The sequence below is a fragment of the Jaculus jaculus genome, chromosome 8 (assembly GCF_020740685.1).
Source record: "Jaculus jaculus isolate mJacJac1 chromosome 8, mJacJac1.mat.Y.cur, whole genome shotgun sequence".
Classification (NCBI taxonomy): Eukaryota; Metazoa; Chordata; class Mammalia; order Rodentia; family Dipodidae; genus Jaculus; species Jaculus jaculus.
In genome coordinates this window covers 63226063-63253335 of record NC_059109.1, presented here as the reverse complement: position 1 = coordinate 63253335, position 27273 = coordinate 63226063, and the positions used below count along the sequence as shown (strand labels likewise).

The window sequence follows — 27273 nt, the reverse complement described above, 5'->3', positions numbered from 1 at the left end:
CTCTGAAGCAAAGTCAGCAGAGCCTAAGGTTATACTTCACATACAGTACTTTTCTCCCTCTGACCTTTCCCAAATTGGAAAGCATCAGGGATCCTTTTTGGCAGATCCTACCCAATATATTAAGTATTTCTAACACATCTTACACTCCTATAATCTGATTTTTTAAGACATTTATGTCATTATTTTCTTTTCATGCCATTCCACTTGACCTCTTCCTCATAAGACATATTTACAGTTAACTGGATGGACCCTTCCATCAAATTGGTTCAAGAGTTCACCTGGACAGTCTTTCTTCATGGGTTCTAGAGTAGTACCCACATCTCTGGACAAGCATTAGCTCACAACTTCTCACAAGTCTCCCTCTCTCTGCCAACATGTATTTGACCTTCTTTTTTGAAGGTTCTCACAGACTTGGTCCATCTCCCATACTCTACTCAATTTCCTAGCTCAAAACAAGGGAAGAGTTTCATCTTCAAAGGGTCAGTTCTTTAAAACTTAAGATACATATCTGGGGTTCCACATAACACATATCGACTGAGTTCTCACCCAAACATGATGACAACTAATTATAGGAACACTCCTCCCCACTAGTTACAGAAATAGTCCTCCCCTTCTCCAAAACAGAATTTCTTTCCCTCCTTTGCCTAACATTTTGCATCTGTATGATTCCAATTTTGACCTCTTCACCAGGTCATTATATCAGTTGAACTCAGGAGACACTCCCAACTTCTATCTATTCTATCTATTTTTATCACATTCATTCTAACCTCTTCTGCAAAGTCTCTCCTTCTGAGCCCCTTCTCTGTATGCTTCATAACTACAAACATGCATAGCCTTAAGAACCTCTAAAATCTATGGAAACTAACAGGATCCCGACTTTTCTCTCACAGATATTTTCCCACCTCAGTCTTTTTCTAAGTTAACATTAGTTCCCATCCTTCATCCCTACCACTTATAACTAACCAAATCCTACGACACTCTATTGCATCCTGCCTCATTTACCCATCAACAATTACTGAAGTTAAAGGGACCACTGTTGGTAATTTGCTACTATGATGTTTGCATAGCAGAAATTTCCACCATATTTGGTAAATCCTACTGTTTGAAGTAATATAGAGACCAAACCAGGCACCTTGACTGACTGGATTGATAATATAGTTTCTGAATAACATGCCTCAGTATACAACTTGTTTTAAAAACTCCAACAAATGAATAACCCAAGCCAAAATCTAATGCAGAAATGTAAGAAACATAAAAAAATCAAGATAGAAGAACTCCTCCAAAAATTATGAGTCCCACAGTAATGGTCTCTAGGGAGAATGAATGGGATGAAATGCCAAACTTAGAAATCAAATGAATGATTATAAGTATCTTCAAATAAATAAAAGAATTAATCAAACAAAAGAAGCTGTAAAAGGAATATCAAGAGAACAAAGCAAATCAGTTAAATGAAATCAGATGACAATAAAAGATGTGAAGAAGAATTCAGACAAGAGATAAGAACAGTGAAGAAAACTCAATTTAGATTGCCACATGTCATCATTAGCCAAAAGGCGGGTGGGGGGGTGGAGAAAAAGAGTAAGAAACAATGGAAGAAAATGCAGAATTTCATTTAATCTCTTCTCAGTCTTCTGGAGGAATATTTACTCTTTTGGTGTAAATACAAGTGTTTTAAAACTGCTGATTTTAGTACTATTCCCACAAACAGTATTTCTCTATTGGATGAATGCAATGCTAATTCATGATATAGTAGATAACCTATTTTAAATTCAACTGTGACTGACAGCAAATTCCTCTCAGTATTATATGGCACTACAATGTATTAAAGATATGTCTGTGTTCCTCAAAAGAAATTCCAAAGGAATCTGAAACAAAAGTGAGTAACCCAAGTGTTTGCTGAAAATAATGAAAACAAAACCCATGAAGCTAGAATAGAAATCATTTTAAAGATTAATGCATTAAAGAGGAAACAAAAGATACATTTAATTAAAACAAAAACCCTAATTGTTAATGCCCACTTGGGAATCCCAAATAGCATAATTCAAAGAATGTATTTCTTACTTGTTGTTAATGAGCACTTCTGAATGCCGGTTATTCACTTGGTTATCACTCTTGTGGCGAAACTGAAAAATCAAAGTGTTTGTGATAGAACATATTAAATCATGCCTCACTAATCCAAATAAGGACAATGAAAGTATTTTGAGTTCAGCTGTGTTGACAATATTGCCATCAGTCCAGAATAAACAGTTTTTAAGCACATTTATACTTACGTTGAATTCAGTTCCATGTTGTAAGTCTAATTGACACTCATGTCATGGATCTTATTCCAAAGTAATCTAGCCACATGCTACACTCACTCTGATTCTTACACATTTTCAATTGTTTCAAAGACTGTATGCTCTTTACCACTTTGTCCCAGAAAAAACTGGGGAAACATAAATTTTGGTGAGTTAAACTAGGAACAGGACCTCCCATATTTCACACATGTATTCAAGAGTTATTGGAATATTGCTTTAACTCAAGAAACTGTTTATAATATGCATTTTTATTCTCCAGAAATTCTAAATGTTAGCAGCAATATTATAAGATAACAAGCACTTAAAAATTAGAATGCAATAATGAACTCCATTTGCTGTGATTGTATGAGTCATACCAAAATGATCACACTTCTTTTTTTAATATATTTTATCTATTTATTTCTTTGAGAAAGAGAGAGGCAGAGAGAAAGAGAGAGGGAGAAAATGAGTGTACCAGGGCCTCCAGCCACTGCAGATGAACTCCAGATGTATGCACCCCTTTGTTCATCTGGCTTATGTGGAGAATTGAGCCGGGATCCTTTGGCTTGGCAGACAGACACCATAACTGCTAAGCCCTCTCCAGCCCTTTTATTTTTTTAATATATTCAATTTATTGATTGATTTGAGAGGGAGAAAGAGAATGAAAAAATGATCATACTTCTTATAGTATACTCTGGTAATGTAAATATCTTATATTTCTCAAAAGAGTCCAATTATTATGAGCTTTCCATTTCACTCAGAAAATAGCAGCCATTCAAGTCAGAGTTTATATATGAATTGTCAAGGTCAAAAAGTAACAGAGTAGGGCTGGAGGGATGGCTTAGCAGTTAAGGTGTTTGCCTGCAAAGCCAAAGGACTTAGGTTCAAGTCCCCAGAATCCATGTTAGCCAGATGCACAAGATACGCACATGTCTGGAATTCATTTGAAATGGCTGGAGGCCCTGGTGCACCCATTCTCTCTCTCTCTCTTTCTCTGTCAAATAAATATATATATATATATATATTTTTTAAAGAAACATACTAATTTAGAGACCTACCAGACATAGCAGAGACAATGGTACAAAAGTAATGAGCTAAAGTAGGGACACAGTTATTTCCACATACTAGTTTGTATGCAGATAAATGGGTAGCTTTGGGAAACGTGAAACTGTTTATATGTAGACTATACTCATAAGGATAAATAACTTTTTTCTTTAATTCAAAATGTTATATAAATACATAATGTATAAATCTATACTTCAACCAGACCTTCTATTTGCATACTCATCTCATACCAGTCTTCATATTAAAACTAACTGCATAATTATGAGATTGGCAGGCATAAATTGATGAACGTAACCATTTAAAACAAGAAAACAAAATTATTCATATTGAACATGAAAATAATTTATAATAATATATTATAAATCAGAGGAGTAAATTAAGTCAACCCATTCATTGATATATAAACTATTTTTTTCCTCATAGCATAATAGAAATGGAAACATTTGGCACTCACCTTTAATCTAAGCACTAAGGTGGCAGAGGTAGGAGGATTGCCATGAGTTTGAGGCTACCCTGAGACTACAGAGTGAATTCCAGGTCAGCCTGAACTAGACCGAGACACTACCTCAAAAAAACCAAAAAAAGAAAAGAGATAAGAAAGAAGGAAGGAAGGAAGGAAGGAAGGAAGGAAGGAAGGAAGGAAGGAAGGAAGGAAGGAAGGAAGAAAGGAAGGAAGGAAACATTATCATTATTTATCTGAGTGTGCAGTGGTGAGGCTGTTGGACATACAACTTGCTCCTCTGTGTCAACACCATCTCCATTCCACCCTGTGCCATGGGCCTCTATGGTTCTGGCTTCTGGATAGGTTTGGTCAATAGGTGGTACAAGCAGAAAATTAAAAGGTGAAGTGGGGACATTTACTCCCTTCTTCCTCACAGGCAGGTCAGCAATAGTTGCTTCCTCTGTAGATAGTCCCAGCTGCTGACACATTCCAGAGCTCTTGGACTGTTAACTAGTTTCTTCCTGGAAGAACTTGTGCCACTCATGTTGCTATCCTAGGTGTTTTTCCTTTCCCCCACCTTAGGTAAATGTTGCTTCATTATTAAACCCTCCACCCAGCACTCGGGAGGCAGAGGTAGGAGGATCACCGTGAGTTCAAGGCCACCCTGAGACTACAATCGATTCCAGGTCAGCCTGGACCAGAGTGAGACCCTACCTCGAAAAAAAAAAAAAAAAAAAAACCTCCAGTCTTCTCCATTTCAACATATCATCTATCTGCTGCTAAGACATGACTGACGGTGGCCAGTTCTTAAACTGGCATAGAACACAAAAATAAAAACATACTCAAGCACAAGCATTAACAAGAATAAAATATAAAAAAGATACAATGATTATTCTATCTGTATATAACCTGAATATAGCTCTCTAAATGGACTAGCTGAGCATCATGGGGAAAGGTTAACCAGCTTGTCCTGCCACCCTCCCCTTGCCCACCAAAGCTGAGCATCCCACATTATGGACCCCAAGCTGGTACTATTTTCATTTTAATTGGACTTGATACACTTAGAATCTTGAGGGCTTGTAAGTTATAATCTTAAGGTGAGGGTAACTCTGAGTTTCTACTCCAGAGAGAAGTGAGAAATCTTAGAGGGAAACTGTCCCAGGATAGGATGGCAGCAGAGGACAGCATCCATAGTGGACTCCCTCTAAGACACACTCTTCACCTGGTGCTTTACGTATCCTCTCATTTTGTCTTCCCAGTAGTGCTTATTAGCCATATTATACAGAAAAGAAAGGGTTCAGATTTAAGTAGTCTGCCAACAGGCACACTGCTAATAAGTTCTAGAGCAAGATGTCTTCCTCTGATCCCATATTCTTTCACTCTATCATTTAATTCTTTAGTGATGTATGACAATCTTTAAGATCAGGGTGCAGGAACACATTGATCTGCATGAATACTACTTCCATGAAAGATCAGACAACATAGAGAAGTTATACATTTACTCTAAAGACTTCATTGCTCAAATCATTGTTGAAACTTTCTCTCCTAGAATTACCTTTGGAGCTAGCTCACAGTCCATTCTTTGGACCCTCCCCCTTTTTTTTGAGAATGGAGCTCTATGTCCTTTGAAATTACATGAAGGAAAATAATGTGTTTGGAAATACAGAAAAGCCACTCACAGAAAAGAAGGTCATTAATAAGGTTCTGGTATCACATGTGTTTCCAAAGCTGGGTGAACATGCAGTCATGAGATTGGCTTTCTTCTGTCTTTGTGTACTGAAAATGAAACAATTCTATGAGGGAGCTCCCTAAATACCTTGACCAGAGCTAGGGAAATAACTCAACAGTAAAAAGTGCCTGCTTCTAAAATACCTTGACCAATGACAACCTGAAAAGAATAGGTAGACTTCAGGAACTACCAAATCTAACCACTTCAATGTTTATTATTAGCAGTGTTAAAGAATTATGTGTATTTGTTAAAATGTCAATCATATGTTATAATATCAATGTGTTCTTTGAAGTATATTAGACATTTCACTAAGAAATAAAAACACCATATGTTAAGGCAAATATTTACATATTTACATGTATAAACAATTTTAAAATGATTCATGCAAAATTCTTGATTGATTAAAATTATACATACAATATTACAAAGAAATATTACAAAAATCCTCTCATATATTCAACCAATTTTGGCAGTATTGGTTGGGGTCTGATTTTCTGTTATTGAAAAAACATACTTAAAATTGGGACATCTGACACACCTCAGAGCAAATACTCACATAATCATCAGTAGCATCTTTGACAGCTGTAATGGTTATTACCAGGACCAAAGGCACAATGGTTGTAAACCAGTTCAAGGAGGAGATTTCTGGAATTAGCTGAAAGAAACATTTCCATAGGCTTTTTAACTTAAGAAACAGCCTCCAAATCTTGTCATTTACCTCTATAAGACTTGGCATAAGTCAGCCAATTGGACAAATGTAAAATGACTTTCAATAGTTCAAGTTTTGGCATTTAATTACAAGACACACTGAGAAATGCCTGATCACTTCCCATAGCACAAACAACAGAATGTACTGAAAATAGTGACCCGAGTCACAGCGCTCTGTCTGTAGCTCTGAATATCCTGCCCCTATTGCATAAATAATGTATCTAAGGGATCGAGACTGGGATAAGGATACACACTGCTAAAATAGGAACCTAGGTCTCTATGAAGCCTATACCCTTGTGCCTGATCTCCAATGCCATCAACTAAGAGAGATCTAGTAACAGGGCATGGACTCTCTTAGGTAGGTAGTTTTCATATTGGGCTCATTTTGGAGCTGCCTTCAGGCAGGACAGGATGGAGAGAAGACTATTGAGGAGTTGAGATAATACTGAATGGAATCAACTGACCATTTAATAACATCATAGCAGAAATTTTTCTAAGCCTAGAGAAGTCCACAAGAGGCATTTAGAAGCCTAAACAAACATGAGCAGAGAAGAGCCACTTCACAACACAGCATAGCCATGACATCAACAATATGAAGTAAAGAAGTAATACTAAAAGCTATAAAGAAAAATGTCAACTCACATACATAATCAAGAATATCAGAATAACCTCAAATTTCTCATCAGCAATTCTAAAAGCCAGAAGAGAATGGAATGATATATATCAAGCCCTGAACATAAATAACATCCAACCAAAACTGCTATATCCAGAAAAATTATCATTCAAATTGACAGAGAAAAGATATTCTAAAACAAACCCAAATTAAAGTAATTCATAATAAGCAAATCAGGACTGCTGATAATTCTTAAAGTAATACTACGTAAGGAGTAATAAAAAGTGGTCTCACCCAAGAAAGAATACCTACTCAAAAAAGGAACAGGGGAGCAAAGAAGACTTGGAAATGCATTAGGCTTGTTCAGCACACCAAATCAGCAAGCCCAAAACTAAGATGGGACATAGAAAAGGCATACCAATAACCCAGCCAATAATTTTTTAAAGTAAATGACATCAATTTACCAATAAAAAGATGCAGACTGACTGGATTTTAAAACAGGATACAAGTATCTATTGTCTCTAAGAAACACACCTAGCTAACAATGCTATCACAAACTGAGCATCAAAGGATGGAAAACAACCTGGCTAACAAACAAAAACTGTAAGCAAGCAGGCAAATCTATTCTTATATCTGTTAAAGTGACTTCAAAACAAAGCTAATCAAAAAAGACAGAGGGGCCAATGACTATAACTCACCTAACTAGCCCAGCACCCTAAAATATTTGACAGGCTTATTAAATATGGTCTAATGATCTGATCCAAGAGGAAGAAAAGACAAATGGGATACTATATTATAAGGAAGGGAAAAACTCACCAGGAAGATATAACACATTTGTGCACCAAATATTAAGACTCTCAATTTCCTAAAACAAACCTAAAGGGTATAAAACATCATTTACATCTTGACATAATCTCAGTGGGAGGCTTTAATAGCTCACTCATATATTTAGATCAAATAGGTTCTTTAAATTAAAAATCAGCAAAGACACTTCAGAGCTAAATTATGCCAGAGATGAGCTAAACTTAACAGGCATCTATATAACAGTCTATCCAAGAGACAGGAAATACACATTATGCTCATTGCTGCATGGAATTGACCACAGCAAAGGTCACAAAACAAGCCTTAAAAATACAAAAGCTGTTGGGTGTGGTGGCACACGCCTTTAATCCCAGCATTCAGGAGACAGAGGTAGGAGGATTGCCATGAGTTCAAGGCCACCCTGAGACTACAAAGTGATTTCCAGGTCAGCCTGAGCTAGAGTGAGACTCTGCCTCAAAAACCAAAAAAAAAAAAAAAACTGAGATTACTCCTTGTACTTTATCAGACCACAATTGAATTAATCTAGAAATCACTAATAACAACCAAAATAAGCTAGAAATCAATATATAAATGCTTAGAGATGGAACAATACATTATTGAGTGATCAATAGGTCACTGAAGAAACTAGGGAGGAAAAATTTTTAATTACTATAAATTAATAAAAGTGATAATACAAGCTACCAGGTTCTTTGGAATGTAATCAAGGCAGTTTTAAGAAGAAAGCTTATCTTAAGTACTAACATTAAAAAATAAATCATGAGTATCTCAAATAAATATCTAATGATACAATTTAAGGTGCTAGAAAAACAAGATGTCAATGCCAAACACGGAAGATGCCAAGAAGTAATAAACATTAGGACAGAATGTGGAGATCCCAGCTTCAAATATTTACATTTGCATGTGAGTTGGAGTTACAGTGAATAGTAAAGTCCAGGAAGCTAGAAAGGGGCCATGAGATTATCCAAGCTAACCAAAGGAAAGAGAAAAGACCTAAATAAAATTGAAGATAAAAAAGAAGTTGTTGGGCTGGAGAGATGGCTTAGCAGTTAAGCGCTTGCCTGTGAAGCCTAAGGATCCCCGTTCGAGGCTCGGTTCCCCAGGTCCCATGTTAGCCAGATGCACAAAGGGGCGCATGCATCTGGAGTTCGTTTGCAGAGGCTGGAAGCCCTGGCGCGCCCATTCTCTCTCTCTCCCTCTATCTGTCTTTCTCTCTGTGTCTGTCGCTCTCAAATAAATAAACAAAAATATTTTTTAAAAAAAGAAGTTGTTACAGAAGACCCCAATACAATCTAGATAAGTATAGGATATTATGAAAATCTAGATTCCAAAAACCTGAAAATCTAAGATAAAATAGATAAATTTCTGAATGCATATGATCTGCCAAAATTAAAGACAGAATATATAATTAATTTAAACAGACCCATTATGAGCAATGAAATTAAAGCAATAATTAAGAAATCTCCCCACAAAGAAAAGCCCAGGACCAGACAAATTCACTGCTGAATTCTCTCAAACTGCTAAGGAAAATCTAATACCAACACTTCTCAAACTGTTCCACAAATAAAACGGGGATTAACACTACCAAATTCATTCTTTGATGTCAATGTTACTCTGATACCAAAACCAAATAAAGACACAGCAAAAACAGAAAAGTATAGACCAGTTTCTCTGATAGACACAGAAACAAAAATTCTCAACAAAAGAGCACATTAATAAGAACTCAATAACATATTAAAAAGAGTAATATATCATGACCAAGTTGGTTTCCCTCCAAGGATACAAGGTTGGTTCCATATACACATATCAATACATGTAATTTACCATATAAATAAACTTAAGGACAGAAATTATATGATCACCTCTATAGATGCAGCAATGGCATCTTACAAAGATCAGCATGCCTCCATGATGAAATTTCTGAAGAAATTAGAAATAGACAGAACATACCAATATGATATAGGATATATATGCTATACCTATAGGCAACATTATACTGATAGATATAAACTAAAAACATTTCCAAAGGAAATGAGACAAGGGTACCCAATACTTCACTTTTATTTATCATAGCCCTCAAAGTGATAGCTAGAGCAATAAGACAAAAGGAATAAAAACAAGAAAGAAAGAAATGAAATTATCCCTATATGCAGACATCATTCTATATGTAAGCGATCCTACCAACTATACCAGAAAACTCTTAGGTTTAATAGTTTCATTAAAGTTGCAGGATACAAAATCATCACAGAGAAGTCATTATTTTTCATATATTATAATGTTGGGAGCTAGGAACCAAACCTTGGCCATGTTAACAGAAACTGCCATATAGCAAGTTAAGTTTGTATTTCCTCACCTAATATTCAACTACCAGAAACAATGGGATCATACACCTGGCAAAACACTCCCCCATCCTACTGGTAGCTGATGAAGAAACAAAGGCATTGTAGTTTAACCAGTAACTCTGTGATCTTTGCCCTACCTACGTCCCTTTCCCCCTACAACTCCTTACCCTGACCACGTCCCCTGCCCCCTACAACCCTATATAAACCTACATGTAAGAATAAACTCTCTAGGCCTTGACAAACACCTAGCATGGTCTCCTTCTTGTGTCTGTTTGCCTCTTTTCACCCAGGTTAGCTTCTCCTTGAGTCCTTGTTCAACTCCCTGCTGGCTGGGGCATTATAATAATAACCTTGCTGGGAAAGAAACTAGGAAAATATTCCATTTTCAATAGCTCCCCCACAAAATGTAAGGACCCAGGAATAAGCCCTACCAAAGATGTGAAAGACTTCTACAAAAAATATTTAAGATACTGAAAAAGGAAATAAAAGAAGACACCAGATGTTGGAGAGAACTACCATGCTTTTGAATTGACAGAATATTGAGAAAATGGTGGGATTACCCAAAGGAATCTACAGATTCAATACAATTCCCATCAAAGTCCCCTGACAATTCTTATGTTGTGATGCTCACACAAATGCAATAGTGGCACACAGCCATGATGAGAAACCAACTGCTCTTGATCTGGCTAACTGATCCCCTCAGTGGTATGGGACTCATAGCTGGATCTGGGAAACAAGTCAGAACTATATCCAAACATGAGCCCGCTCTCCATTATCAACCTACCACCAATCCTGGGCTACAAGCAGGCCTACAACTATTAAATTCTCTATAAAAAAAATAAAGGTTATCCCATTTGTCTGGTGCTAACTTTACTCTCTGTTGGAGAATCTGCTTCTCTTTTTCAGATAGACACAGATCCTAAGGAGAAAACCACCCATCATATCTCAAAAGGGCCCCAGCTGAAACTACGAACAATGGGCAAAACAAGCAAAGGTGCTATTCTCTTGGTGAAACAGATACCAGTACAAGGGTGAAGGAGATGGACACAGAGAACAATCAACTCCTCCCATATCAGATGTCCAGAGACACAGAGGCCCCCATTAACTCATCAGTGAAGCAGACCAAAAAGGAACCCAACAGTAGCTCAGGGAAATTTTGTGGAAGAGAGGGTGGAAAGAATGTCAGAGCCACATGTTGGGTCATGATACGCAGAGACATTTCTCCTACCCATAACTGTGGGCTAACTCCACAATGCATGACCCATATACCTCAACAAGGAGGGGCCATTGGGAAGGGGCAGTACATGGATGAACCTAACAATGGTACCAACTTGACTGTATTCACTGAGTACAAAACTAATTAGTAAAAAAAAATTAATAAATTTTAAAAATTTAAAAATAAATTTAAATAAATAAGTAAAATGTTAAACCAACCTTAAAAAAAATAATCTGGAAATTCATATTAAAAGAGAAAAGACAATACCCAGGGCCAACCTAAGTAGAAAATTCATTGCTTAAGATAATGCAATTTTTGACCTAAAATTATACTATAGAGCTGTATTTTAAACAAACAGATAATAAGGACACCCAAAATATTACCTGCAGTATTAGAAGGAAAAGGAAATAGGCATTTGCCACTCTCTGGAACTGTTCAAATAGATTAACTGGCAAGAAGGTAAGAATGTTGTATTTGGATGTGTGGATGCGATTATCCTGAAAAAGAAATGGCATCATGTTAGTTTGGGGCAAGGCATTCATTGTGGCTCTAAAATTTGGCAGTCTGAGCACAAGTTATATACCAGAGCAAGAAAGTTATAAGCCAGTTAGTTATCTAGGAAATTATAAACACTATATGTCCCAAGATTTTCACTTTTTTCCCCAAGATGACATGTTCTTGATTCTAAACAAATGAACTACTCAGTGTCAGAATATCACCCATGCAATCATGGGTTATCTTTCAGTAGATGCTGTTTGAGTATGTACTATATTTCTTGAATGCCCCTAAGCTCATGCTAGGACACACAGGATGGAAGGAACTTTGTTGGACATCAACTGGTCCACTTTCCCAAAGCATGATCTCTTAGGATCCTGACAAGGTCCCCTGGATCTGTCTTTGTAGGTCTCCTGTGATGAGAAACTTGCTACTTAATAAGGCAGCCTGTAACCATTTCAGAATGAAATTGCTAAAAGAGTATTTATTATTTAAAAAAAAAAAAAAAAACAGGCAAACCAGCTTCTCTGTAATTTCTGGCTATATACCAAGTTCCATCCCTCAGGTCACCAAGACAAACTATATGACCTTTTCATGTTGATGATCTTCAAATATTTGAAGATGACTCATAGAACTCCCCTAAATTTTCTTTCTCCCTGAACCACAGTCCCAAATCCTTCAGCTTTTCTCCATGATTTATTTATACATGTTTCTTCCAAGCACCCAGTGCAGATATGGCTCAGTAACTAGAGACTTTAATGTCCTGTGTTCTGAACTAACATTAACACTACCTAAAACTTTTTTAGCATTTTGTAAACTGTATTTTACTGTATATTCATATTGGATTTTAATTAAATGAAATCCCTACATCATTTCTACATAAACTACTAAAAATCAGGTTTCCCTTCCTAAATATTTACAATTAAATTTTAAATACTAATGTTCAAAATCTTTCATATATTTCTATTACTCCTTTTTAATAAAAATATAATATTTTAGCATTGTGTGTACTATCTAATGTATTAAATATTCCTCCCAGCTTTGTATCATCAGAAAATGTCAAACACATGCCTTTATATAGTCTTCTAAAGTCGAAGATGAATACATTAAAAAGACAAGGTCATACAAAAATACTAAAATAATATTGTAAACCACTAATTATCTTTCGATAGGGGAATGTCTATTTTTCACATACTATATAAAATATATTAAATATTTTAATTTAACCACTTATAAATCGGTCTAACTACATTCCCCTGAAGTTTTACTCTATCTTATCCCCACAGATGTCATGGCAAACTTGGGATAATAAGACTGTTGAAATTCTGGATCAATACACCAATTATAATATTTTTAAAGTGAGATTTGGTATATCTTGTTTTAGCACCTGGTAATCACTGCTACCATTTAAAAAAATGCAATCATCTAATATTCAGTAGGAATCAAGCGTTTCAGCTCTGAGGTTGTGAAAGATTAAGAGGTTTATAAGAGAAGTGTCCAATTTAGCTGGTCTGCTACACGATAAGGTACTATAAATTGTTCTGTAACCTGAAAATGATTGGCTTGCAGTGTGTTACATACTCAGAAGCTGGGCTGAGCAGGAAGGCTATGTGAACTATCAATTATGAAAAGAGGAGACTTGGAGAAAATAATGAGAAAGGTAACAGTAAAGAAGAAAGGAGCAATCAACCAAAATATCTCACAGGGCTATAGATATAGCTCTGTGATGGAGTACCTGCCTACTATATGTAAGACCCTGGGTTCAGTCCTTAGAACAACCAAGAAAAAGTCATACTTTAATTATATTTTATATTTTTTTCTTCTAAGTTAAAACTAAAATAGTCATTAAACTTGCATCTTGCAAGACAGAACATCTGACAGTCAAAAATGATGGCAGAAACTATACTGAAATTCTCTTACAAAACTTAATTCCATGCTGGTAAAGAGCCAACTTATGAAATAAAGTAGTAATGCCAAACAGAAACAATGGCCATTTCCTACCAGGCCCTCAGTTTGACGTACAACAAGGACAGTACTTCTGGCTCTGCTGTGAGTCAGTGGACACGCACCTGCACAGCTTGAAGCAAGGAGCAAGGGCTCCTCCTCATGGACAAGCTCCAGATCATCTTTACTTCTATTTCTCATCTAAAAGGAAAACATGTTTCCATTGCCTAGTTTGAGAATGTATTTGAAATACTTAAAATCAAGCCCCTTAATATTGAGTTATCTATTTTGAACCAGCCTATGGATGCAACTGCCAAATTTTAGTACAGTTCATTCCATAACAAAGCACAGAAAATCTCTACCATCATCCTCTTGGAACTGCCTTTCTACCATAGCATAGTAGGAACTCAACCCAACAAAAGGAAGAGGAAAAGGAGGAGAGAAGGGGAACTTTCAGAATCCATGTGGTCTCTTTGGTGCTAATAAAAGCCAAGCTATAGGCCATGGCTTCAGTTAGCTAGCCAGGTTGAACCCCGTGATGAAGATGACTTAAGTGCCCCATCACAGGGGACAATGGCCCAGGGTAGGCCTTCTACAGAGCCTGTCCCACAGAGCATTAGAAACCATTATATAAACATAAGATTATGTGAGCAATTCTGAAATAATCCAAAGGGATTCCTAAACACACTACTAAGAAGGATAAACTTACATGCAACAATGGCAGACAACTCCATAGATTCTGGCTTCATCCAGAAAAAGAACATTTCTTCCTTTATTATTTTCATTATTTACAAAAAAATTAACTGTGTGTGCATGTGTATGTGTGTGTGTGTGTGTGTGTGTGTGTGTGTATTGATGCACCAGGCCTCTGACCACTGCAAACAAACTCCAGACACTTGTGCCACCTTTTGTGTCTGGCTTATGTGGGTGGCTGGGGAATTGAACCAGGCTGGCAGGCTTTGCAAATAACCACTTTTAACCACTGACCCATCTTTTCAGTCCCAAGAGTTAATTTCTTGCTTCAGCTACTAGTACATCTAACATGGTTCTGCTCATCATCACCCGTGACAGACAAGTGCCATCTCAAGTGCTTCCAGCTGTAGTAGGGAAAGAGAAGTCCAGGGCTGGAGAGATGGCTTAGTGGTTAAGCACTTGCCTGTGAAGCCTAAGGACCCCAGTTCGAGGCTCGATTCTCCAGGACCCACGTTAGCCAGATGCACAAGGGGGCGCACGCGTCTGGAGTTCATTTGCAGTGGCTGGAAGCCCTGGCACTCTCTCTCTCTCTCTCTCTCTCTCTCTCTCTCTCTCTCTCTCTGCCTCTTTCTCTGTCACACTCAAATAAATAAATAAAAATGAACAGAAAAAACTAAAAAAAAAAAAGAGAAGTCTCTGAAAGTCAACAACTACACATTAAAGCTTCAGCTCAAATATTCACAACTCATTGGGCAAGAGAGTCACAGTTAATGCCAGGTATAACAAACATTTGACTATTTCTCCTTCCCACTTCACTAACAGTACTCCATCAGGATGGATTTGACTCCATCTATTTTACTCTAAGGTCAAAGCCCTTTGATCTCATCCTCCTAATTACAATTTTGAGTTCAGACTGGTCACATGACTTATGCCAATTCTGGTGTTTTCTGGTTGCATTCCAATCTGAATGAAAGTTGCCCTGGGATGACTATTTGCATCTTGGGGCCATGAGTGTGGAGGCTGCTAAGCACAAATTAAACACTTAAGATGTATGTATGTCCAAGAAATGTACAAAAAGAAATTAGAAATGGGTGTGGTGACATATATATAATCTCAGCTCTCAGAAGGTAAGAAGGAGGATGGTAAGTTCCAGGTCAGTCTATAATACATAATGAGACCTATCTTTAAAAAAAAAAAAGAAATTAAAACAGGTCTCTCCTGAGGTTCCATGATCTCTAGATTTTTAATTATATGTTCTATTTACCTCTTTTATTGCTTACATGAATTTATTTCTTTCTTTTACTCCCAATCAACCTAACACCAGGCAAGAGTATTAATAACATGTGGTAGAAGAAATTTAACAAAGTCTCAGATGATAATCTAAAACATTTTCTAGGGCTGGAGTGGTGGCTTAGCAGTTAAGGCACTTGCCTGCAAAGCCAAAGGATTCAGGTACGATTCACAGTACCCACATAAAGCCCATATACATAAGGTGGTGCATGCATCTGGAGTTTGTCTGAAGTAGCTAAAGGCCCTGGTGTTCCCATGCTCACTCGCTCTCTCTCTCTCTTAAATAAATAAAAAGTACAAAATATTTGTAACAGTTTATATTGCATGAGCTTTACCAGGGAGGCAGCATGACCTTGAGTTTACTCCATATCTATGCACCTGCACTATGCTTGTATGTTATCTAGTTAGTGCAGCCATAGACACAAACACCCCTGAACAAATAGCTTTCTGTTCTACATTTGTCCTTTCTTATCACTGATTTATTGCTAAGGAGTTTTCTCTTTGTGCCCTAAAAATCATGTAACATTAGAAACTTGTAACCCACTATTCATATAATAAATTGAAAATGATGTCAAACTGCCTGCCACAGTGTCTATAAAACCTTTCAGCCATCAGAGCTCAGTGCTCAGGCTTTGGAAGTTATTCTCTTGAGTCCATGTCAACATGAATAAATTTTCTGATTTTTCTACTCTATCTCTGGTGTCATCTCTGTGAAACTCAGTTTCCCAGAACAACATATTCAAGGTTGCACATTGTTGTGCTACATCTATCTAACAGTATATCTTTTTTTTTCTCTATTGTTACCTTATAGAATGCATTACAGAATATAAACCTCCATGAACTCATTGGTGCCAGCATCTAAGAATCCCTTGGGCAAAACCTCAGCAGTTTTCTCAATGAATATCATAGCTTCAATATGATCAAAATATCTTCCTGGACTGGAGAAATGACTTAGTAGTAGTAAAGGCACTTGCCTGCAAAGCCAAAGGACCCAGATTCAATTCCCCACAACCCATGTAAGCCAGATGCACAAGGGAGCTCACAGTGTCAGGAGTTCATTTGCAGCTGCTGAAGGTCCTGGCATGCCCATTCTCTCTCAAATAACTAAATAAAAATATAAAAAAAAAAACATTATTTAAAGCCGGGCATAGTGGCACACGCCTTTAATCCCAGCACTCACTCGGGAGGCAGAGGTAGGAGGATCCCCATGAGTTCCAGGCCACTCTGAGACTCCATAGTGAATTCCAGCCTGGGCTACAGTGAGACCCTACCTCAAAAAACCAAAGATAAATAAATAAATAAAAATAAATTAATTAATTAAAACATTATTTAAAAATGATCTTCCTTTATTTCATGAGGCATTTTATGCCATATAGCTATAAAAAATAACTACCGGGAGCTTGAAGGGAAAATGTCTAGCTTTTCCTGCCACAAGAGAAGTCAGATATAATATTGTTATGATACAACCTAGGTTCTTGGGAAAGAAATAATCTGACTGTTATGGGGGAGATTATCTCTAAGCCCTAAAATAAAACCTAAACAGAAACTGTGTCCACAGAGTGCTTGCATAAAAGAGGAAGTGGCAAAAACACATTTGCACCATTCAGGAAACCTGTGAAACACCCGCATTTACGCAAGAATGCAAGTGTGGAGCAAACAGGCTGGAAGTCAGACTAGTGCCTCATCAGTACCAGGCAGAACCACAGCTCCTTGGTATTAGTCAAATACTGTGTTGTTGGGTGCACAGTCCTCAGGGCTCTGGGTGAGAGGAATGGAGAAATGGGCGTGTTCACCAATAAATATTGTAGAGGGAAGTTCCACTGAAGAAGGAGCTGTGTAGAGAGCTGCCTACAAACCAGAAGCTCAACATTTCCCTGAGCTTGGGCTCCCAGCCAAGTGCATAAGAATGTTATAGAAAGAGAAGGTGCAGAGGATACATCTTTCTGCAATGTTCATTGTTCATCCAGTTTATTTTTGGGGAGAGCCATGATCAGACACTATGTCATTGTGTCAGGGCTGTAGACATAAAAAATGACAAAGTCCCTACCTTCATGGGTCAAGGTTGCAGTTTAGTTGTGAAAAGAAAGGCAAGGAATGCATGAACAAGCAGAAAATAAATGTGTAAATTAATGTCATCATTGAAGGACATAGTCACTGCTGTGCAAACTGTGAGCAATGGAACAGGAGCCCCAAGCTTTCCAAAATGTCCTTAAGTAGCCTTCTTGCATGAATTTCCAGTTTATAAAACCTAAAATTACCTTGCCTTATAAGACTTGTGGCAGTGTGTGGTCCCCAGTGGAGCCCATCCCTCCACAGGTGTCCAGAAGAATCCTTTGGGTTACAGGGGTGGGGGGAGGAACTACTATGCATACTTTTTAACTAAAAGCTTAAAAGTTAAAAAAGCTAATGATTGGGCTGGAGAGATGGCTTAGTGGTTAAGTGCTTGCCTGTGAAGCCTAAGGACCCCGGTTCAAGGCTCGGTTCCCCAGGACCCACGTTAGCCAGATGCACAAAGGGGCGCATGCGTCTGGAGTTCGTTTGCAGTGGCTGGAAGCCCTGGCGTGCCCATTCTCAATCTCTCTCTCTCTCTGTCTCTTTCTCTCCCTCTATCACTCTCAAATAAATTAATAAAAAATGAACAAAAAAAAATTTTTTTAAAGTTAATGATTAATGCACAGGTTTTCTTTACTACATATGTTTGCTATATATTTTTATCAGACAACACATGTGTACATGTACATATATGTGCATATAATCTGTGTGTGCATACACATGTATAATTACATGCATATATGTACCTACACATCTGTATCGTTAGTAAAAACAATGTATGCATATATGTAGAGGTATACTCACTGTTTACTTTCTTTTGACAAGTAAGTATCATACTAAAAACTTTGAAGATAGTCTAAGCACAGTTGTGGTCAAAGGAAATGAGGATGACCCATGTGTCAAAAAAACTTGGGCACAAAATAGAGAATATATGGCTTTCTAGGCATTGCTCTCTCTTCATCATACAATGACACCAGTTAGCAGGTCTTGTCTTTCTATGTATGCCAAGCTGTGATGAACATTGTACACATGTCAGTTCAGTAAAATCCTCAAGAAAATCCAGGGAGTTATGAATGTTTCAGCACCATTTTCAGATGTGGAAACTGAGGTTGAGAATAGTTATGAGAGTGGCCTATGGTAACAATGTTTCTTAGAGTCCTGTGTTCAAATGCTATGTGTTTTATGAGCATGAATTATCAACAAGGAGTCGTCAGGGTGTCTTGTGGGTAAGGATTCACTGTTCTTTGTAATACAGTGACAGGCTCACATTAATTCAATCAGGCACAGCAGTCACTTTCAGCCCTTCCAATCCAGGGAGTGTGTTGCCAGGCTGGTCTCAGGAGCTCATTTCCCATCTAGCTCTCAGAAATGACGGCTATGAGAACGCCTGGGCCTTTGTCTCCCCCAGAGGAAATTTGCCTGACAACCATCACAATCTTGTTCTCTTTTCTGCCCTCAGGCCTGGGTTTAGTGTTTCAGCATCTGAAAGACTGTTCTAGAGCTAGAGAATGTCCAGTGAATAGTGATTTATCTACAAAGAACTAATTTTGGACAATTATCAGAGGAACAAATTAAATTTCCCTCTGAGATTAATTTAATCACACTAAGGTTTTTTTTTGTCCAGGATGTTTAGACACTTACAACATTTTAGATAGTTCCAAAACAAAATGTTAACATTTTGAGATATCTGTAAAAGGATTTAAAATTCCGATACAATTAAGGAGGGGGACATAAAAGAATAGAACCTAAAGTGAGGCTATATTTGTATGGCAGCTTGATGGAACATCCTGGGCGCTCTTTATACCTCCTGTTTATTTTGTGAGGACTCCTGCATGCCTCCTTCTTATAGATCTAGCCTCCACTATGAAGAAGGAAGGCTCTGTTTTGCCCTATCCCTTGTCCTTCAATCCTTCAGATCAGTCCAAGAGCAGAGTGGGCATCTCTGTGAGCTGATCTAGGGCCTAGATTAGACAGAATCATTTCCTGAACTACATGTAACTTTTGGGCAATTTAGTACCTATAAGCTTCTTTGTTTATGAGGACTAAAGATTAGACCATGTTCATGCTGCTGCACAGTCTGGGAACTAGGCCAGGCTTCAGGCAGGACTTCAGGGATTAATAACAAGACACAATGGAAAAGTCCCGTAAACAAGGAAGGGTATCCATAAAGAATTTCCCAGAGGGCTGGAGGATTGTAATAACACACTTTGAGTAATAGTGCTACATCCAACTCAAGCCCGCTGGGTGAATCCGGCCCAGGATAGCTAAGAATGCCACCCAACAAAAAGTTGTAAACTTACTTAAAACAGTATGAGGTATTTTTGTGATTTTTTTAAAACTTGATTGTGTCGTTCTAAAACATGAACTTTATAGAAAGAAAGAAATGACAAGGTCGTGTTGCAATGTCAAAAGGTTGGACATGCCTGGCAGGGTTCTACATAAACAATACTACCTCAAACAACACCCTCAAGGGTTGTAATTTTCTTCTTAAATGCTAGCCACCGGCCAGGAAGTGCATGATGCCACTCCTACAGTGAGATTCCTAAGTGCTCACTCCTATAACAGTCCTATCCTTCCCTAGTCTTTAGCTCCTTCACAGACAAATTCAAACACATCCAAACTACCTGGATTCATGTTTGTTGGATGTTTCTGTTTGAGAGCAAAGTGCTGAGAAAGCAGGACTAGAGGCTCGCTGCTGGCTGGGAATCTAATGCACAGGGTTCGGAGGTGAGCTGGAGAGATGGCTCAGTGATTAAGAGGCTTGCTGCAAAGCCTAACGACTGGGGTTTGAGTCCCTAGCACCTACAAAAAGCCAGATGTGCAGAGTGGGGTATGCATCTGAAGTTTGCTTGCAGTAGCTAGAAGACCTGGTATGTCCTCTCTCTCTCCCTCCCTCCCTCCCTCCCTCCCTCCCTCCCTCCCTCCCTCCGTCTCTCTCTCCCTCTCTCTTTCTCTCTCTCTCTCTCTCTCTCTCTCTCTCTCTCTCTCTCTCTCTTTTGTCTCTGTTTGAAAATAAACATTTTAGAGATGGCTTAGCAGTTAAAGCATTTTCCTGCAAAGCCAAAGGATCCCGGTTCGATTCTCCAGGACCCACATAAGGCACAAGGGGGCACATGCATCTGGAGTTTGTTTGCAGTGGCTGGAGGCCCTGGCCTGCCCATTCTCTCCCTCTCCCTCCCCCCCCTCAAATAAATAAAAAATAAATAATATTTTTAAGTGAAAATAAACATTTTAAAAACTATATAGCCAACATACATCATTTGAATAGGCAATAATATATAGACCCTGAACAATTCAGGAACTTCTTGATAACTCTTTTTTGATGAAACATAAACAGACTATTTCTAATATCAAAATCTTTCAAGTATTTATTTTAATAAGCATATATATAATTCACATTTGTATTAAACAAACAAAAAATGTACTGCCTTTCAAATTCATAGCATCCAGTTCCAGAATGTCTCAGAATTACTTTTCAACTAATTCATCATTTCCTTGAGTTACTTTAGGTTTAGATTGGATTAAACCTGACTGGCAGTTTCCTGGAGTTAACTAGTATCCCAAATTCAGATAGAAATTCAAAGTGCAGTGCAAATTGATTAGTTTTCAAAACAAGACACACCTTTTATACTGAACAAATGAAAAGTAGTATTATACTATACTTTTAAGTTTTCAAAAGACATTTTTGGAAACATTGTCTTCAAAATTCTCTTCCCTATTCAGGTACAGTAAATAGTAAATAGATTACTAAAATCACTCGGTTTCATGCTTAACTTTGCAATGCTTTACACTGTTATTTTATTTATACATATGAAATTACCTCAGAATCACAAGGGAATACCAAATCCCCAAAGGCTAAGACCTCATCTTACATTTTTAGGTCTCTAAAGCATTTAGCAAAGTGATAAACACTTGGTAATTACTCAATTCATGGCTAGTAATCCCAAATGGAAAAAAACACAAAATAATACTTGGAAAGTAAGCAATTCCATTTATAAGGGCCAATGTGAGTTAATATCACTATTCATAATTCAGAACCTCCAGTACATAACCTAGAGAAATACTTTTGTCAAAAAGAAATAGGTACTACCATAAATATGGATTTTATTATTTAACACAAGACACAGTTTATTGATTTTGTCATAATAGAACTTAAGAGAAAAGAAAATCAAATGATTCTTTAGCTTCTTTTGTTTATCTAGAAAAATCTTAATGATGCTTTCTCTGTAAAACATCATAAAGAAGTCCAGCATATTTGTGTTCCTAGCCTCAAAAATGTCTTGTTTTGGACAATCATGGTTTTGTAGTATTTGACCCACAAGAGTATTTGAAATATCAAATATAGGACTAGGTGGCTTCACAAATGACAGAAACATGACTTGGGAAAGCATCTTTAGCACTCCCTGAGTCACTCATCCATCCTGCTTTCATATAGTTATCTAAGCTAAGACTATCAGAGAATTTTCTATGGTAGGGAGTATTGACCATAGAGTCTCACATATGCTCGGTAAACACTCTGAAACTCAGCTTTATCACTGATATGTTTTTTACTTTTTTTGTTTATTTTTATTTACTTATTTGAAACTGACAGACAGAGAAAGAAGTACATAGAGACAGAGAGAGAGAGTGAATGGGCACACCAGGGCCTCCAGCCACTGCAAACGACTCCAGACACGTGTGCCCCCTTGTACATCTGACTAATGTGGGTCCTGGGGAATTGAGCCTTGAACCAGGGTCCTTATGCTTCATAGGCAAGCACTTAACCACCAAGCCACCAAGCCATCTCTCCAGCCCAGCATTTTTTTTTTTTTTTTTTGGAGAGTTCTCACTAGTTTGCCCAGTCTGGCCTTGAATTCACCCTGTAGCCTAGGCAGGTCTTGAACTTGTGATCTGAGGCTCATGCTACCACACCCAGCTTAATAAATGTATTTTTTTTCCTCAAAAACATTTTTGCTTACAATAACAGAGAGCAATAATATAACATAATTACATAAATATTGAGTTGAAGGCAAGACCAGTTAATTATAGAAATTGAAACTAGTTAAGTAAACAAGATGCAATTATTAATGGAGCCAAAAGCAATCTGTAGAGAGGTCTCTAGTGATAAGGAATGCTTAGTTAAGTATGTATATGAAACAATAATAAAAGGTATTTAATGAGAGAGTGAGTAATTTCTTTTGTTAACAATGGAAGTGAGGTTAATAGGAGTCAATTTCCAAAAGACTAGTGCAATCTCAGACTACATTAATATTTTTTGCTCTAATTTAAGTTGGTCAAATAGCAACTTTGATTTTTAAAACCCACACTATAAGAGGTTATTAAAAGGAAGTGGAATTCCAGTTGCTTGGTCCAGAAATTAGCTTACCCACTGAGCTCATGTGTGAACATTTAAACACAAACATCAGAAGAGTTGTCATGTGAAGCAGGGGACACATTGGTTCTACTTTGCTTTCCAAAGAAAAGCTATGTTATATACTTGTATGAAAATGGCCTTATGGGATCCAGTACTATGTGTAATGAATATAAACCCATTAAAGCAAAACATAGCCAAAAACAGAAAAGGTGTTTGGGGAGGTAGGGAGGTCCACACCTTAAGAGGGATATAAAAACAAACTGGATATATAGTTGGCATTCTGTAGGGAGGGTTAGGTTGGAAAGTTTTAAAAAGATAATGTCATATTAAATTTCTACAACAAATATAAGTTAACTTGACATTACAGAAGTCAGTTAGGTTTTTCCTTTTATATAAACAGTATATCTGTTTCCCATACTTACAGATAATTGGCACAAACTGATATCACCATCCCACATGTCTACATGACACCTGGACACAAAATCCACTTACAACCAAGAACACACATAAATCCCAGAACAATCAGGACTGCTAGAGAAACCAAGTCTAGGATAGCAGCAGCTACAAACTTAGATCATCAGTGCAGACATGCTTGCTTGCTGTTCTATACTAATTCCTCAAAGAAAGTTCTCCCACTTTTGGAGCCAAAACATTCTTACGATATTCCACACATATCCTTACAACTACAACCTTAAAGTCCCACAACACAGAAACATTATTAAACACATTGATAACCCTAAACCAACTCCTAGGGTAGTTTATAAAGTTTCAATTTTAACTTTAATGCCTGAGTAGCTTATATTATCAGAAACCATGTACTATATTTGAGACTAGTCTGGTCCATATAGTAAATTCTAGACTAATCTGAGCTGCAGCATGAGGCACTATCTCAAAAATCTTTTAAAAATAGATTCTAAGTGTTCTTACCACAAATGATAAATATGTTAGGCAATACATGTGTGACTTAACTTCATTTAGCCATTCCACAATATAGATCTATTTTAAAATATCATACCAATAATATGTATTTTTGTCGAAAAAAAAGAAGCAAAAATCCCATATAAAATGCAATAATAATATCACTGATTTCATATGAGTGGACATGAATTACAGACTATATTTTTACATGAATAATTGATTAGTCTCTCAACTAAAAAATCTGTAAGATATGACAAATAGTGCCATTTTTAACGGTATGATCACAGTACCATATCATTTGGGCCAGTAAAGAAAAGTACAAAACATGATTAAAAGAAAAAGAGCACTTTAAGACCGTTGGAAATGGTAGTTTTTTCATTCCTCTCAGTGGTTACTGAAGTTGCCCAACTTCCTCAACAGAATGATTTATGGATTCATTTCATAAGTCACAAAGGAAGATAATTTGTAGTTCTCCATACAAGGGAAGTTACTTTTCTTCCTGCTCTGTCTTTTGATTTGTTAGTCTTAGCTGAAACTTATTCCACAATAGCCAGCTATAATAAAGCTTCAAGATTCTATCATCAGAATTCCTCTACAGGGCTTGGGAGATGGCACAGCAGATAAAGACACTTGCTCACAAAGCCTGCTGGCCAGAGTTCAATTCCCCAGCCACCTATGTAAAACTCAGTGCAAAAAGTGGCACATATGTCTAGTGTTCATAAGCATCTGGCATTCATTTGCAGTAGCAAGAGACCCTGGTGCACCTACACACACACACACACACATGCAAGTAAAGTAAATAAATACATTTTAAAAAGAAATTGCCCAGTTTAACTCTTCTAATTTCAATTGCTTATTACTTGGAGACTCTTCAATTTCCGATCACTGCAATGAAGAAAGCAAAAGTAAGAATATATGTAATCTATGTGAGTTTGCTAAAAATTTACTTCACAAGGCAAATGGAATAGAAGCTAGTTTAGGAGAATACTGAAATATCTTTATCCTGGATCCAGAAAATAAAACACAACTTAGAGTCTTAGGATTTAACTAGATTCTTTAATCATTTAAATTTTCTATTTTAGAACACTTAGGAATTTAAAGACAAGCAAACCAAATTAAAAACAAAAAACAAGGAATCACGCAAACATTTAGCCCATGAATTCCACTACTTAAATAAGGTGTCAAAAAGTTAAAACATTTATGCTTTCTCAAATTGAATTGAATCAAGAAAGAAAATGGGGTGGAAAGATGGCTTAGCAGTTAAGAAATACTTGCCTGCAAAGCCTAAAGACCCAGATTCAATTCCCCAGTACCCACACAAAGCAGATGCATGAGGTGCCATATGTGTCTGGAGTTCATTTGCAATGGGTAGAGGCCCTGGTGTGCTCTTACTCTCTCTCTCTCTCTCTCTCTCTCTCTCTCTCTCTCTCTCTCTTCCTCTCTCATAAATAAATAAACAAAATATTTTTTAAAAGAAAGAAAATGAATTTGAGAGATGTCCAAAAAACACATTTTCTCTTACAAGTAAATTACTTATAAAGGAAAATAGAACCATCTGTCATAGAGAACTTACAGTAATATACACAGATATTAACAGCACATAAAGCAGAAGGCATTTTCAATGTTTGCTAAAAAGCCAATATTACTATGGTGATGCCCCAATACAATAAAACTCAACAAACGCAAGTCAACTGCACCTTTTATGACTCACCCCAACTTATCACCATTATCATCATTTGCACTCTAGTTGATGCACAAATTGTGAGTTGTGCTGGCCATCAGGCCTACTGGTGAGGACCTATGGCCTGCTGCAATGCAACTCTGCCACTCAAGAAGACAAGAAAGAGAACTCCCTTACCCCAGAAGGAAAAGAGAAACCAAAACCCAAACTCCCCTTAGGCTTGAGATCAAAGCACAGGACATGTATCCTAACATGTTGACATACCAAGAGTTTCCCAAGGAAAATAATCGCGGTTTCTTAAGCCATGAACCCAGATAAACCTTTCCTCACTTAAGCAGTCTCTATCAGTTAATTATTCACTGTAGTGAGCACACTATGTCAGAAGCACAGATGAGCGTGCTTGTGTCTATCTGCAAAATAACAATAAATTCTCATTTGCTAGAAAGACACACTTGAATAACAATGTTGAATAACAATAAATTCACAAGGCGGGCTGGAGAGATGGCTTAGCGGTTAAGCACTTGCCTGTGAGGCCTAAGAACCCCGGTTCGAGGCTTGATTCTCCAGGACCCACGTTAGCCATATGCACAAGGGGGTGCACACATCTGGAGTGTAGTGGCTGGAGGCCCTGGCACACTCTCTCTCTCTCTCTGTCTGTCTGTCTCTCTCCCTCTCTGTGTCTATAGCTCTCAAATAAATAAATAACAAAAATTTTTAAAAAATAATAAATTCACAAGGTATGGTTTCAATGGCAGCAATTTGCCAGGTACTCCCTCTTTTCTTGACAGCCCTGACCAAGGCAAAAACAGGTTCTTTTATCCTAATCTTAGTTACATTTCTAATGCTAACTTTCAAATCACTCAAATTTATTTGTTTATTTTTATTTGTTTATTTGAGAGTGACAGAGAGAGAACGAGGCAGATAGAGAGAGAGAGAAAGTGGGCATACCAGGGTCTACAGCCGCTGCAAACAAACTCCAGATGCATATGCCACCTTGTGCATATGGTTTATGTGGGTCCTGGGGAATCGAGCCTCAAACCAGGGTCCTTGAGCTTCACAGGCAAGTGCTTAACTGCTAAGCCATCTCTCCAGCCCCCAGCTATTTACATATATATGTATGCATGAATGTATGTATGTGTGTATGTAAGTATGTATAGATGTAGGTTACAGAATGACTACAGAACAGTAAAAAGACAAAGAGCTCCAAAGAGGCCTGAGGGGCCAGAAACTAGGAAAGTGATAGAAATGCGGCAGTTGCTTATTGTTGAGATACCCCGCTGGAGAGGCTGGAGAAGCTGCTGCATGTGCTAGGTGGCCACCATAGGAGCAGAGCTGAGCTTCAGGGACAACGTGACATGAAAGGAAGGACCGGGTACATATGATTGGATGGAAGGATGGATAGACAATATGTCCAAACAGACAGATGGGAGATGGTGATTGAGAAGGGAATGTAAACCACACACACACACACACACACACACACACACACACACACACACACACACACAGTGGTCAGTCAATAGTGGCTGTCACTGCTGTAATGCTAGGTGTCCACTTCTTTAGGAGGTCCAGATGAGAGAGTTACACCAATTTCTCAATGTGTTATGTCTGATAAGTTCTTAGGCCTGGTTTTTCTG

At 37.5% G+C, this 27273-nt stretch overlaps 1 protein-coding gene across 1 annotated transcript in view; it reads right to left on the bottom strand.

Moving 5' to 3' along the window:
• The window catches only part of Atp8b4 (ATPase phospholipid transporting 8B4 (putative)), a 310406-nt gene that overhangs the window by 229236 nt on the left and 53897 nt on the right, over nt 1–27273 (bottom strand). Inside the window, 3 exon segments of the mRNA XM_045157629.1 lie at nt 2062–2123; nt 6069–6167; nt 11594–11707. Of these exon segments, the coding sequence (XP_045013564.1) occupies nt 2062–2123; nt 6069–6167; nt 11594–11707 (275 nt within the window).